The 13,492-nt window shown below is 36.1% G+C and overlaps 2 protein-coding genes across 3 annotated transcripts; one reads left to right on the top strand and one right to left on the bottom strand.

Moving 5' to 3' along the window:
• Positions 1 to 17: 17 nt before the first annotated feature.
• On the top strand, positions 18 to 6,508 carry LOC306868051 (centrosomal protein of 41 kDa). Of its 2 annotated transcripts, none has more exons than XM_079414040.1 (11): positions 18 to 113; positions 513 to 576; positions 669 to 716; positions 1,475 to 1,536; positions 1,992 to 2,058; positions 2,464 to 2,614; positions 2,937 to 3,106; positions 3,202 to 3,269; positions 4,094 to 4,208; positions 4,414 to 4,629; positions 5,121 to 6,508. In XM_079414040.1, exons 1-11 carry the CDS (start codon positions 81 to 83, stop codon positions 5,249 to 5,251), a joined length of 1,125 nt encoding a protein of 374 aa, XP_079270166.1. In that variant the 5' UTR covers positions 18 to 80; the 3' UTR covers positions 5,252 to 6,508. The 2 variants fall into 2 exon arrangements, with proteins under 2 accessions (XP_079270166.1, XP_079270167.1); XM_079414041.1 differs by having other exon boundaries at positions 24 to 113; positions 4,414 to 4,617; positions 5,121 to 6,274.
• A 771-nt stretch (positions 6,509 to 7,279) lies between these two features.
• On the bottom strand, positions 7,280 to 10,638 carry LOC306867937 (carboxypeptidase A1-like; the record flags this gene model as incomplete). Its single annotated transcript, XM_079413890.1, has 11 exons — positions 7,280 to 7,526; positions 7,632 to 7,716; positions 7,801 to 8,000; positions 8,088 to 8,178; positions 8,274 to 8,384; positions 8,476 to 8,574; positions 9,422 to 9,523; positions 9,717 to 9,815; positions 9,985 to 10,119; positions 10,241 to 10,319; positions 10,574 to 10,638. The coding sequence occupies 11 exons, from the start codon at positions 10,636 to 10,638 to the stop codon at positions 7,339 to 7,341; spliced, it is 1,254 nt and encodes a 417-aa protein (XP_079270016.1). The 3' UTR covers positions 7,280 to 7,338.
• Between the last annotated feature and the right edge of the window lie 2,854 nt (positions 10,639 to 13,492).

The following is a 13,492-nucleotide window of genomic DNA, read 5'->3' as shown; positions in this document are numbered from 1 at the left end:
AAGGCGTCGCTCAAAGAGGCGAAGCTTTGAGTTTTGATTTTGGAAGCTAACGTTAGCCGCCGAAGCTCAGCTGCTGGAAGATGTCGGTGAAGCAGGGGATTGGCGACTCAAAGGTCAGTGGGTTTATTTTTATGCAAAATGCAATTTGAACAACATGTTATGTTTTTAATATTTTAAAAGCTAGCTCATGAATGTTTGACATGGAGAGCTGCGGTTTAAAGGGAATGTGACACCGGTGTTGCTCCTCTGTTGCCATCACATACATACATCTGTCCATCAACACCAGTTTACTGCTGATGCTTTCGTGTTGTATTCATTCGTAACAATGTTTATCAATAAATTAACCTTCTGTCTAATCTAATGGATGTCATTAGATCTTACAGTGGCTTTCATAAACACTGATTCTCAGAATGTGATGAGAATCACATTCATTAACATTTATCACATTTATACAATGCATTTAACATTATCTGTAAATTGTTTTCTTGAAATGGATGCTTCTTTTCCCTCAGTATTTAAAGAAGAGGATTCCTCAGAATCCAAAATATCAACATGTAAAAACACGACTTGATACAGGTATTCACTTTTTTTGTGAAATCATAAACATATTTGATTATCCTTTGTGTATATGAAAAAATATGTGATGATTAACCCAGTTTATTTTTTAGGCTCCAGCCTGACAAAGTACATGGAGAGACTAGAGGAGGCAAGGAAAAGTAAGTTATACATTAAATAATTATACATATTATAGTGGAGAAATATCTTTGATACATAAAAAAATGTCATGGTGCATTTACTTAGAAGTAAAGGGTGATTCTAACTAATGCATCACAATGGCGTATTTACATTTTAAAAAAATAATTACAAAACAGTGCAGAGTGACACAAAAATGCATCTTGTGTGAACAGGCACTTAATGACTTGTTTCAGCTATTTTGTCTCCAGATATGCTTGTCCTACTGATATTAACTTACTTGATAAGGAGAGAAAGTCTCCTTTGCCCACATTGGTCATCTTGTTACAGGTTCCTTGTGATTTCTCAAGGATAAGCAATCCTTCCTTCTTTTGGTACATGAGCAGAGGATGGTAATTGTTCTGTAGATTACAGTAATTCCTCTGTTGAGGCTGTCTGTAGTGAAACTGAGATGTATAACCTCATCCAGCGGTGTCACTTGGCATCTTACAGTGGGTTTGGTGGTGAGGCTGGACTATGGACTTCTTGCCAAAGATATAAAGAGATGCTGGCAGAGCTCGGCTCAGTTTGTAGCAGCAATTGGCATGTTAAAAGCAAGTTTAACTGGTATTAAAATGGAGTTTTATATATTGGGAGTGAATTTAAATGATTTGTCTTTAAATGAAGATAGCAATGGTAACACTCAGGATCCAGGTAAATTGCATCAAAATTGTTGTTAAATTCTGTGCAACAGCTCTGTATAATTTGAAATGCATGCTTATTATGTGTTTTTGTTTTTCAGACTACAGATATAGGAAGGACGAGCTTTTTAAAAGACTGAAAGTGACTACATTTGCACAGTTGGTATGTGAAAAATAAATTAAATAGAGCATGCTGTTTACTTTCAGTTGTAGTATAGTAAAAACAGTATTTTTGTGAAATATTACTACAATTTAAAATTACTGTTTTCTTTTTTTAAATTTAATTTAATATGTAATTTGCTCTTGTCATGGCGAAGATTAATTTTCAGCAGCCATTTGTCACCTAATCCTTCAGAAATCATTCAAATATGCTCATTTGCTGCTCAAGAAACATTTCTTCTTATTATCAATGCTGAAAAGAGTTGTGCTGCTTAATATTTTTGTGGAAAAGTTTAATTTCATTCATTTGAAATAAACAGTATAAATGCCTTTACTGTGTCATTCATTGCTGAATAAAAGTTTTAATTTCACAAAAAAATCTTTGAACAGTGGTGTATTTTAATATATTCCTGAATATATGCTTTTGTTTTTTATATGTCTTATATCTTTTTTTCCCAGGTAATCCAAGTTGCTTCAGTGTCAAATCAGAATGACAACATTGAAGATGAAATGATGGGATTAGAAGGTAGAGTTTCATTTCTCTTTTATGTGACTCGATTTTTTTTTATTAGTAGTTTTTGCTGACATCATTATTATTATATTATTTTGTGAACAAAGAAAAAGTTTGGGAGAAAGCAATAATTTTGCAAGTGATCACAAAGTTTCTTGGTGTAACGAAATACTTTTGTGAGAGAAAGCTAAAGTTCTGTGAGCAAATACAGGTCATCAGGGGAACACAAAAGTTTAAAAGTTTGCAATTGAACTAAAAATTTATCTGGGACATGCAAAAATATTGCGAGATGGGTGGAAAATGTATAGTGCTTTTTTTTTCCATCACCATGTTGCCTTAGGGGCTCCATACTTTAGCAAATGCATAGAAACTCCCTGACAATCATTTGTGGTTGTTTTCATTTTTTGTATATGATTTCAGATGATGTTTCAATATTCTCTGCATCACCGGGCCTCGACCGTCTCTCTGATCAGACGAATGGCTCCCCCCAGCCAACGCTTCTTCCCCCACAGAGTATCAACAATGATGAATCCGGCGACACTGCACTTTCTCCTAGATCTACACTCCAAAGGTAGCCGAATCACCTTTGTGTTTGTAACAATCACATAAAGCTATCTCTTTAATTCAACCAGCCACATCAGAATATCATTTTATGCATCTAACTGATGCCCCCTCTAACATTTCCTCTATTGTGCGCTCACAAGAGCTCTGATTGGCTGGGCTGCTTTCTCATGGCCTCAAGCTCCGTTGAGCTTGTTTAGGGGCAGTCAGTGCAATCAGACTCCGTCCTCAGAGACCCTGTGGGGGGAAAACAATGAGATCTAGCCTGTAACAGTGAGAACCCCTGACTGTCCTCACTCGGTGTAACTGAGAATCTCTGGGCTCATTCATAGTGTCATCAGTGGCGTGGGAGAAATGGATCTGGACAAGAACAGACAGAAGAGCATCCAAAACTCTCCAGTGTCTACCTCCAACATCACAGAGTGCCCCTACTCTGACTGCCCATATCTGTTGCTGGATGTGCGGGACAGAGAACAGTATGACCAGTGCCATATTATCAGTGGTAGGAAACTTACCTGGAAACTTTGCTCAAAGAATAAAAGACATTAAAATCATTAATATTAATGTTATCTGTTAATAATTGTATCTCGCTTACAGCATATAGTTACCCCATTGCGACCTTATCAAGGACAATGAACCCCTACACAAAAGAAGTTCTCGATTATGTATCCTTTTATTCCTGAAATGTGAATTTGAAAATGTTTGTTCTCTATTGCATCATATTGCAAACCTATACTGCACATGTAATAAACATTAGCGCATAAGTAAATAATATTTTTTAAATATATAATTTTATTTATTTATTTTGCATGTATGAAATGCAGTTTGTAGCATATTTCTTTTTCTTTTTTGCTTGAATAATATATGTGAAGAAATAAATGAATAATTTATTTCATACATGAACAATGAATTAATAAAATATTTATGTATTCATTAATAGATGGCATTGAAACAGTCTCTTGAAATTGTAAAAATCAAATGTTGAAAAAAAAAAATTAAGTCACACTGTTACTGTGTTTTTATGATTAATGATTTACAGTTGAAGTCAAAAGTTTACATGTTGATTATTTGACCAAAATAAGAGGGATCATACAAAATGCATGCTATTGTTTATTTAGTACTGACCTGAATGAGATATTTCACATAAAATATGTTTACATATAGTCCATAAGAGAAAATACTATATAAAAATAAATGTATAAAAGTGACCCTGTTCTAAAGTTTATATACACTTGATTCTTAATACTGTGTTGTTACCTGAATGATTATTTTCTCTTGTGGACTATATGTAAACATCTTTTATGTGAAATATCTCATTCAGGTCAGCACTAAATAAACAATAGCATGCATTTTGTATGATCCCTCTTATTTTGGTCAAATAATCAACATTTTGTAGAGTCTGCAAGGTATATGTAAACGTTTGACTTCAGCTGTATTTCTTATGTACTCATGCCCACTGCTAGTGTTACAATCTTTTACAACTATGCAGAAAAATGCATCTGGAAAGATCATAATATTGTATGATGAGGATGAGAGGATAGCAAGTCAAGCCGCCACCACCATGTGCGAGAGAGGCTTCGAGAATCTCTTCATGTTGTCAGGGGGTGAGTTCAGACAAAAGACTGATAGCAATCAGAAGTCCATCATGAAAAAAATCTGTGAGGGGAAAATAAGAATTTCCTTTTCAGTTTAATATATTTATAAATAGATCATTGAAGTCTCAGGGATCTCTAATACATGCATGTGGGTTCATCCTGTCAGTATGAGATACCCTGATGTCATTAACTTCTCTTTTCCTTTCTCAAAAAGGTTTAAAAGTGGTTGCTCAGAAGTTCCCTGAGGGAATGGCAACTGGCTCCATTCACATCTCCTGTCTGCCGTCACCCTCGGGACCTGGAGGTCGTAAGCGATCGGTTCCACAGCAGACGTCACAGCCAGCAGAAAAAAAGTGGCGGTTCACCTCAGAAGACCTCAGCAAAATCCAGCATTACCTAGAGGAAGTCTACATACCCAGTGAGCCCAGCAGTGAGTCATCATTTCAAATCTGATCAAACCAACAAATCATTTTCACTGCATTACAAACAGTTTACCAGTAGATATCTAAATGCAATCACAGCCATCTCAGTATGATTTCTTGGAAAATGATTCAATAGGAACATGTTTCATTTCATTCTTTGAGCCACGCTTACATACAATAAATGTAATATATGTTATATCTTATGCTCATAAGGGCTGCATATATGTAACAGTAATATTGTGAAAAATGATTGGAGTTTAAAAGAACTGTTTTCTATTTGAATGTATTTTAAAAGGTCATTTATTTCAGTGATGGCAAAGCTGAATTTTCAGCAGCCATTACTCCAGTCTTTAGTGTCACATGGTCCTTTGGAAATCATTCTAAAATGCTGATTTGCTGCCATGATTATCAAATATTATAAATGGTCAGTTTTTAATAATGTGTATTTTTTTTTTTTTACTGTTCACTATTGTGATTATTACTTTTCTCCCCATCTTAGGTCGTCTCAGCAGCAGAATGTCCACTAGCAGCGCTCGCTCCAAAGCGTCTACAGTTCAGAGCAGTCGACAGGGCTCATCCATAGCAGGATCAGAAAGTGCTCGTTCACGGAGTAGTCGACCTTGGAAATAACCCTCAGTTTCTCCTTCATCATTGTCATCTTCACTCTAATGCAAATAAAGCTTTTAAATTTTACTTTTGCAGGATTCCTGTGAACATGGACACTCTAATCTACTGGGTTTTTTTTTTTAAGTTCACTCTTATTATGCCACACGCACATTCTCAGAACTACACTGGGAGAAGCTGAACATTTCTTGGTTCTGGTGGTACACACAAATGGCACTGTTTTATTATTATTTTAGTTTATTCACATATCTTTGCACTGCAGACTTCAAATCCAAACTACATGTTTAATATCTAAATCTGTTTCTAATTTGCCACTGTCAATTTTTTTGGCATCATTTGCCGTTTATATTATAATGATGGTACAAGATGTCTAGGGTTTGACATCTCATCCCTTTTAATGCATATGTAGTTTCTTCTATGTAAGTAAGCAGGTCTTAGTGGAAGGACTTTTTTAAAAATTGCTTTAACTGTGCTATGACGTGATTTGTTCATTGAGCATTCTGTAGGTTTACTTGCTCAGTAGGTACAGTATGTATGCCGCAGTGCTTTAGAAATATTATAGATGTGCTGATCTTGCCTTAAAGCCAGAGCTTCTCTGTTTGTTCGGTGCGTTTATTTTAATGGTTAATGCTCTCCGAGCCAGTGGAGAATTTTCCTTCATAATCGGCATCTACTGAACTGTGATTTGAATGTTATGAATTGTAGATGTTATTGCGGGCATTAATGAAGATGATGTTTCTGTGTGAAACTTTGCTTTGTCTGTTGCAGAGCCTGATGAAGGAACTTAAAGTGCATTTATTGCTGTCATTGTATATGGAATGTGTACATGAAGTGGTAGAAGGTGCTTGGTTTGGCCTTAGTTGTCCGTGTTTATGTGCTTATTGACTGAAATCAGTTATCCCTGTTCTATTGTAGACTTTGTTTTATTGACCAATTAAGTAATTTAATGTTAATCTATTCAATGAAAACTACCTAGTTTGTTTCATTTTTATTGAAGGCTGAATAAAGTCAATTTTATATTGTAGACCCAAATGACACCTAAGTGATTTTTTAAGAACAGTCTATTTCTCATGTAGGCCTATGTACAGAGCGACATATGTAATTTTTGACAGGGATGAAAACAAAGCTGTGTAAGGGATACAAGTACAGTGCGTGCAATGGATTGTACAGATGTTTAACAACATACCAATTATTCAGCTGGCAAAACTTTTTTGTTTTTTCTTCAAAACAAATAAATTCCAAAAATGTAGGTTATTTGAACTGAAAAGTAAGAGTTCCCATTGATTAACTGCTTGTAGCTACTATATTTATGCAACTGGCACCTAAATTAGGACCTTCAGATATCCTACACCAGAGGTCTTCAATCCTGCTCTTAGGGACCCACTCTCCTGGAAAGTTTATTTCCAACCGGCTTCAGCACACCTGCCTGCTTACAATTTTCAAGCAGTCTAGAGGAGTTTGATTGGCCGCTTCAGGTGTGTTTGATTATGGTTGTAGCTAAACTCTTCAGGATAGTGGGTCCCCAGGAACAGGGTTGAAGACCTCTGTCTTACACTACATGTAATACTCGATATTGATTGGTCAGTTGCACTATTCCGTAATATTAACCAGCGTTACTTTTATTTCGCTACTTTCTCAGTTGTAGTGGAAATAGTCACAGAGGACTTTGAGATTAATATTACTGTACTGTATCAGTGCCATATTGTTACTAAGCTATATTTTATATCCAACTTGCAACTGAAGAGAAAAGAGCCTCCGAGGACTCTATTTACTTTATAGTGTTGTAGTGTTCGTGGTTGCTAAGCCTTATGTTTTGCACATTGTATGAAAATATTTTTAGCAGAAGCTTTAAGAGAAAATACAGGTGAGATTATAAAACAACTTTTTAACTCCTATAAATGTTTCTGTAGGCCTATTCATTTATTAGTCAAGAGGCAATGTAATAAACTGGATAATCTACAATCTGAGAATCATTATGGCAATAGGCCTAACCCTTTTTTGCCATATTGATCCATTCACTGTACATTATCCATTGATTAAGTGTCTTTTATTAACACTCTTTTATGAAGTTTGGCTCAGAAGCATTGTTATGTTTAATATGGATTATTTTTGGTGTGCTCCATGATGGCCATCAGGGCCAACCAGGTCTCCTCAGCCGTGGGGACGATCTGATTGGCTGGCAGGAGGAAACCATAGCGGCCAGTGTCTCTCAGCTCAAAGGTGTAGGAGTACTTGATGCCCTGTTCATAGGTCCAGTCAATAGTGATTCCATCAGCTTGGTCTGAGAGCAGAGTTAGTAATGAGATTATCATAAATAATAGTCATTCTGATACACACTGTAATATTGACAAAATTAGAGCTTCAGGTTAATTGTAAATGTACTTACAGATGGTAGTAATGACGTCGCCATATGTGTAGGCAGTGTTATGTAAAGACTGGAGTTCAGAGATGGCCTTTCTGGCGAGTTCATGCTGAAGAGACAATAAAGAATTATTACATTTGAACAGATCTATCATGGTAACCGTATCCAGATCAACATGTTTCCACATGCATACCAGTTCAGCCTGGTCCTTTGCAGGAGTGCTTGTGTATCCATATGGATAGAGGAGCATCTGGGAATAGCTGTGGATGGACACAAAGGCCTTGAGTTTGCCGTGAGATTTCACGAAGTCCACAATGGCCTTGACCTCAGGCTCAGAATGAGCGCTGGGACCATGGTAGGTCTGAGAGCATGGGTTGCTGCTGGCACCAGACCCTGTAGAGGAAAAAAAATTACATATCATTGGGATGTACAATATAAACACTTCAGAATCCCAATATCACAAACAAAGCTAAATCTCACCTCCAAAGCTAACTTCCCAGTTCCTGTTGGGGTCAACGCCAACACAGCTGGAGCCAGGATTTGGCTTTCTGGTTTTACGCCACATGCGGTCCTTAACCAAACAATTGGATTACACAAGAAAGAGGGCAAATTTTATTAAAATTGAGATTAGCTTTCAATGTGAAGTCTTCCAAGCATCAGACTCACTTTGCTGTGGGTGTATGCGAAACCATCAGGATTGGCGATGATCTCCAAGAAGATATCATAGTTGTTAAGGATGTCAGTGAGGACAGGGTCACGTCCATAATCGGTCACGATCTATGCAATAGAAAACACAAGTGGGAAAGTTGTTGACCAGTATTTTTGTGGTAGAAGATTGAGTAGATTGTGTTTCATAATTTCAGTTGACCTTTTTGGCAGACCAGATTGCGCTGGCCGGTGTAATCCATTCTCGGGAGTGGATGCCAGTGTCGATCCAGATACCTGGACGGTTCGCTCCAGTGCTGAACTGAATGACAGGATGTTAGTCATATTGAACCAATGGAAATATTAATTTATTCTGACCTTTAAATTGCATAATAGCCTAAGCTAGTCTCGTGAGAACCAAGTTTTGTTTAAAGCAAAGGAAAACCAGTCTCATCTTGGCTTATATCGAAATCCTCTTGGCTTATATTTTTTACAAATCCTCTATTTGTATTTCTAATTTGTGTCTGGTGTTTTGTTTTGCTCTCTCCTCTGCGCTTTCACATTCATCACTGCCACCATCATCCACTGAAACGCCACTCTCTCATGAACTCGTGTACGGCAGTTAGCGGAAACTAGAGATTACGGTTTATAAAGTTTTAAATATGGATATTTTTCTTATACAAATGCATTGATTCTCTTTAAAAGGCCTTTATTTACCCCCAGAGCCATGTGGAGAACTTTTTATGATGAATGAATGCAATTTATTGGACTTCAAAATCTCAACAGCCATTCAATGCCATTATAAAGCTTGGAAGAGTCAGGACATTTAGGATGGCTTGAGGGTGAATAAATCATGGGGTAATTCTCATTTTTTGGTGAACTATCTTTTTAATTTATTAGAATTGTGGCATAATCGGAATAGTAGCTTGTATGCAAAATTAGCTACTGAAGCTATTTTTTTATATACAACTATCAGCATACTATGATTTGGGACACACTAATATGGCATATTATGTATTATAGATAGTATGCAAATTGGGATTTAATAATTAATTTCCACTAACACTGAAGTATAATTAAGGGCCAAAAATAAAAATAGTTTCCAAGTAGAAAGTAAGCATGCTTAAAGAAAACCATGAGACTGTTATTGATCATGAGTCGTGACCTACCTTCAGGACGTCCAAGGAGCGGCCCTCGTAGCTCTTACCAATCTCAATTTTGCTGACCAAATTACTGTTCTCTGCCACAAGCATGTCCATGAAAGAGTTGATCTGAGAGAAACACGGTGAAGATCAGTTGATTGAGAATGGCTGTGTAAGTTTATAAACAACACACTAAACTCTAGTCAGAAACACATTTGATGCAAACCATTTTAAAGCACAATTCAACATAGTTTATTTTAAAAGGCTGATGTTGAAAGTTCAATGTCTTGTACTAATATTGAAATAAAGTTGTACCACTCACAGAGTTCAGATCATGGTAGGTGGTGTAGACAAAGTCATCGGTGCTTTTTGGAAAGGAACGATATTTCACCATCTCACGTTCCTCACCATCCAACAGATCCTTTTGGTACAGAAAGCCATCAAATAAATATTTTCAACTTAACATTTTGTAATTATTCCTGATAAATACTTATTTGGTGTTATATGCAACTAAATATGATTAAATGTTTCATTCATTTTCACCCCCCCCCCCCCCCCCCCCCCAAAACACAGTGCTGATATAGTCCCACCTGGACATTCTCAATCATGACGTGATACTGGATCTGATTGTACGCCAGGAACGCCCTGACTGCCTGTAGGCTGTGAAACGGGACATGAACATCCACAGGCAAGGATGCACGAGAGGGCGGCATCCAGAAGTCCAGCTGAACACAGAGCAAAATGTAAGATATATTTTATATCATATATTATAATATGAAGTATATATAATATAATCCCAACAAATCTGAAACACTGATGATCTGAAACATGATAAATGGGCTTTACCTCGAGTCTCTCTTCAGGGAGTTCTTTCAGGAGAGCGATCTGCTCTGCATCTTTTGCAGTGATCCGAAGAACCTGGTCTCTGTAGAGACATTAATACTTATTGATAATATTCTAAACATTCAGTAGGCCTATTTTGCAAATGTAAATTTTCATCTAAAATGTATGTTTTAGATAGCAAAAAGAATAACAGCCAAATTAAGGTGTCACAGTTTTTTGTCAGCTGTCAGTATGTCATAGGACATAAGTAACTATTCCAACACGTGTTTATATGTGAATGTGAGAATTTGAAAGCAGAGATTATGAGCTATAGAGACATAAGATTTGTGAACTCACCCCTCAAAAGTCACTTTGCCAAACACGGCCACAAAAAGAGCGGTTAGAACCAGTAACCCCCTCATCTTGCTGCTTGAAGTAGAGTTTCTTCACAGTTAGCTACCACCTTTATATATTAACATAGTGATTATGACTGACCTAACAGGTCACGGGTCAGCTGCTTTGGTTCTCATAACCTAATAAAAACTGATGATGGAATTTAAGGGATGAGAACATTGCATCTGTTCTCTCGCCTGTTACTTAATATAGCCACTCAGGGTTTATTGAGAAGAAAACAAGTTGCTGTATCTACAGTAATTCAAGTCCTCATATCATAATTCCCTGTCAAATGAGGAGCTAAACTGGAAATTCAGTCCACAGTCACTAGAGCTCACTTTTTTAAATCTTCTCTTTTATGCAAACGTACTCATTTGTTTTCTATAATGTTTTTTGATGATTTACGAACATTGCTGATGTAAATTTTTGTAGAAATTACGAGTGAATTGATTGTTTTGTAAGCGCCAGTCAGAATGAGTTTAAAATGATTCACAAATCAGTAATGTTTGCACAGTATGCCATAAGTTCCAGTAGAAGCACTTATGAATTTATAGCTGCCATGGAGTTACATTATGGCTGGATTATTATTACATATTTGCTGTAACTTTTTTTTTTATTTGACAAAAACTGAATAAGCTGAATCATTAAGAGCAACAATATATGTCAATAAGGTTTTGAAAGAAATTTTTTTTTAATCAGTTTTCCCTGAATTTCAACATACAATGCTATAGTGAATTTCTTATCATCTTACATCTTATTTTTATTTTTAATCTATTATTATTTATTTATTTTATAATTTTTTACCAAAAACAGTCAAATATTTTAACTTTTTTTTGTGGGTGTGCAAAAAACACCCCCTTTGCATGTGAAATGATCTATTACTCATTAACAGCCTCTTATGAGTGGTTAAATACTCCACGTACTTTTGCTGTAGCGACATATTCATGAATCAGACGACTTAACTGATCGGGCTCCTGTTGAAAATAAACTTTTTAGGCTTTCAGATCTTTTGGAGGAATGTAAAGTGAATGAGGAATGTAAAGAGCAGTGACAGCTCAATGTTCTTTTTACGATTATAGTGTAGTACAAGTTTTTCTAATGTTGAAGAATAAAAAAATCTGTCCTGCTTTCTGTTCATTACATAATAAAGTTACACATTACATTACATAACTGCATAATAAATGGGCCAACTTTCTAATTATCCAATAGGTGTCAGACATGTAAATGTGAAGAGGTCTGGGAGACAATGTTGCAAGAGTACAGAGTTATTTTTTACCATTAAATGTATAGTGTTATAATTATGCAATATACATTGGGGAAACAATTATTTGATCCCCTGCTAATTTTGTACGTTTGCCCACTGACAAATAAATGATCAGTCTATAATTTTAATGGTAGATTTATTTGAACAGAGAGAGACAGAATAACAACAAAAAAATCCAGAAAAATGCATTTAAAATAAGTTATAAATTGAATTGCACTTTAATGACTCAAATGAGTATTTGACCCCTTTGCAAAACATGACTTAGTACTTTGTGGCAAAACCCTTGTTGGCAATCACAGAGGTCAGACGTTTCTTGTAGTTGGCCACCAGGTTTGCACACATCTCAGGAGGGATTTTGTCCCACTCCTCTTTGCAGATCCTCTCCAAGTCTTTAAGGTTTTGAGGCTGACGTTTGGCAACTCGAACCTTCAGCTCCCTCCACAGATTTTCTATGGGATTAAGGTCTGGAGACTGGCTAGGCCACTCCAGGACCTTAATGTGCTAAGGTTTTGGGTCATTGTCATGCTGGAATACCCATCCATGCCACATTTTCAATGCTCTGGCCCTGGGTGCATTCAAGGTGCGGTTCTCGTAGCTCTGACCAATCACAATTTTGCTAACGAGATTGCTGTTCTCTGCCACAAGCATGTCCATGAAAGAGTTAATCTGAGAGAAACATTGTTATCAAATGACTGTTTGTATTATGTGTGTAAAATAGTTTAAAATATACAAAATAGTAAAATTCTGAAAAACATGAAACAACATAGTCACATCCAACAAGTCTTGCAATGCACTCATATAATTAAAGTTGTGCGGAACTTACAGAGCTCAGATCATGGTAGTTGGTGTAGACTAAGTCATTGGTACTTCTTGGAAAGGTACAATCTCACGTTCTTCATCATCCAGCAAATCCTTACAGAGAAAGAAGAATGAAAAATGTAAAAAAAAATCTACTTTACATTTTGTTATTACCCAAATTATATATTGAATATGATCAAATATTAATTGTGGTGTAACCCAAGTTTTCCCAAACCAGGGTTCGCGAACCTGTGGGGTTTCTGAGTTGATGGAAATATAATAATAAAAAAAAAAAAAAATATATATATATATATATATATATATATTTTTTATTTGTTTACCTGCATGTCATATCAGAATCCATATATGACCATTAACCAACACTAGAGAACCTTGAACAAGTGTCAGTTTTTGAAACATTAACTTAAAATCCCACGGGGTACTTCAAGGAAATATTTTAGATCAAAAGTGGCCCGATTGACAAAAAGGTTTCCTGGTGTTTCCAAAGAATGTGTCGTATGATGATCCTCTCCAAGCTATTATAATCATAGCAATCAAAAAGTTGAATTAATAGTCCCACCTGGACATCCATAATCATGACATTATACTGGATCTGATTGTATCCCAGGAATGCCCTGACTGCCTGTAGGCTGTGAAACGGGACATGGACATCCACAGGCAAGGATTCATGAACAGGCTTCTTCCAGAAGTCCAACTGAACACAGACAGAAACAAGTAAATCAGATGTTCACAAAGTACAATGTTTATATGCCAAATGCATATAATAATAATAATAATAATAATTCATTACATTTATATAG

The sequence above is a fragment of the Barbus barbus genome, assembly GCF_936440315.1.
Source record: "Barbus barbus genome assembly, chromosome: 50".
Taxonomy (NCBI): Eukaryota; Metazoa; Chordata; class Actinopteri; order Cypriniformes; family Cyprinidae; genus Barbus; species Barbus barbus.
Note: the sequence above shows the minus strand (reverse complement) of the source record. Positions and strands in the feature narration are given on the sequence as shown.

What these genes read in the sequence shown, in the direction of transcription:
- LOC306868051 (XM_079414040.1), top strand. Translation starts at nt 81, where the DNA reads ATGTCGGTGAAGCAGGGGATTGGCGACTCAAAG. An exon ending in AGGGGATTGGCGACTCAAAG is followed by an intron (nt 114 to 512) that starts GTCAGTGGGTTT and finishes CTTTTCCCTCAG; the next exon opens with TATTTAAAGAAGAGGATTCC. An exon ending in TGACTACATTTGCACAGTTG is followed by an intron (nt 1,537 to 1,991) that starts GTATGTGAAAAA and finishes TTTTTTTCCCAG; the next exon opens with GTAATCCAAGTTGCTTCAGT.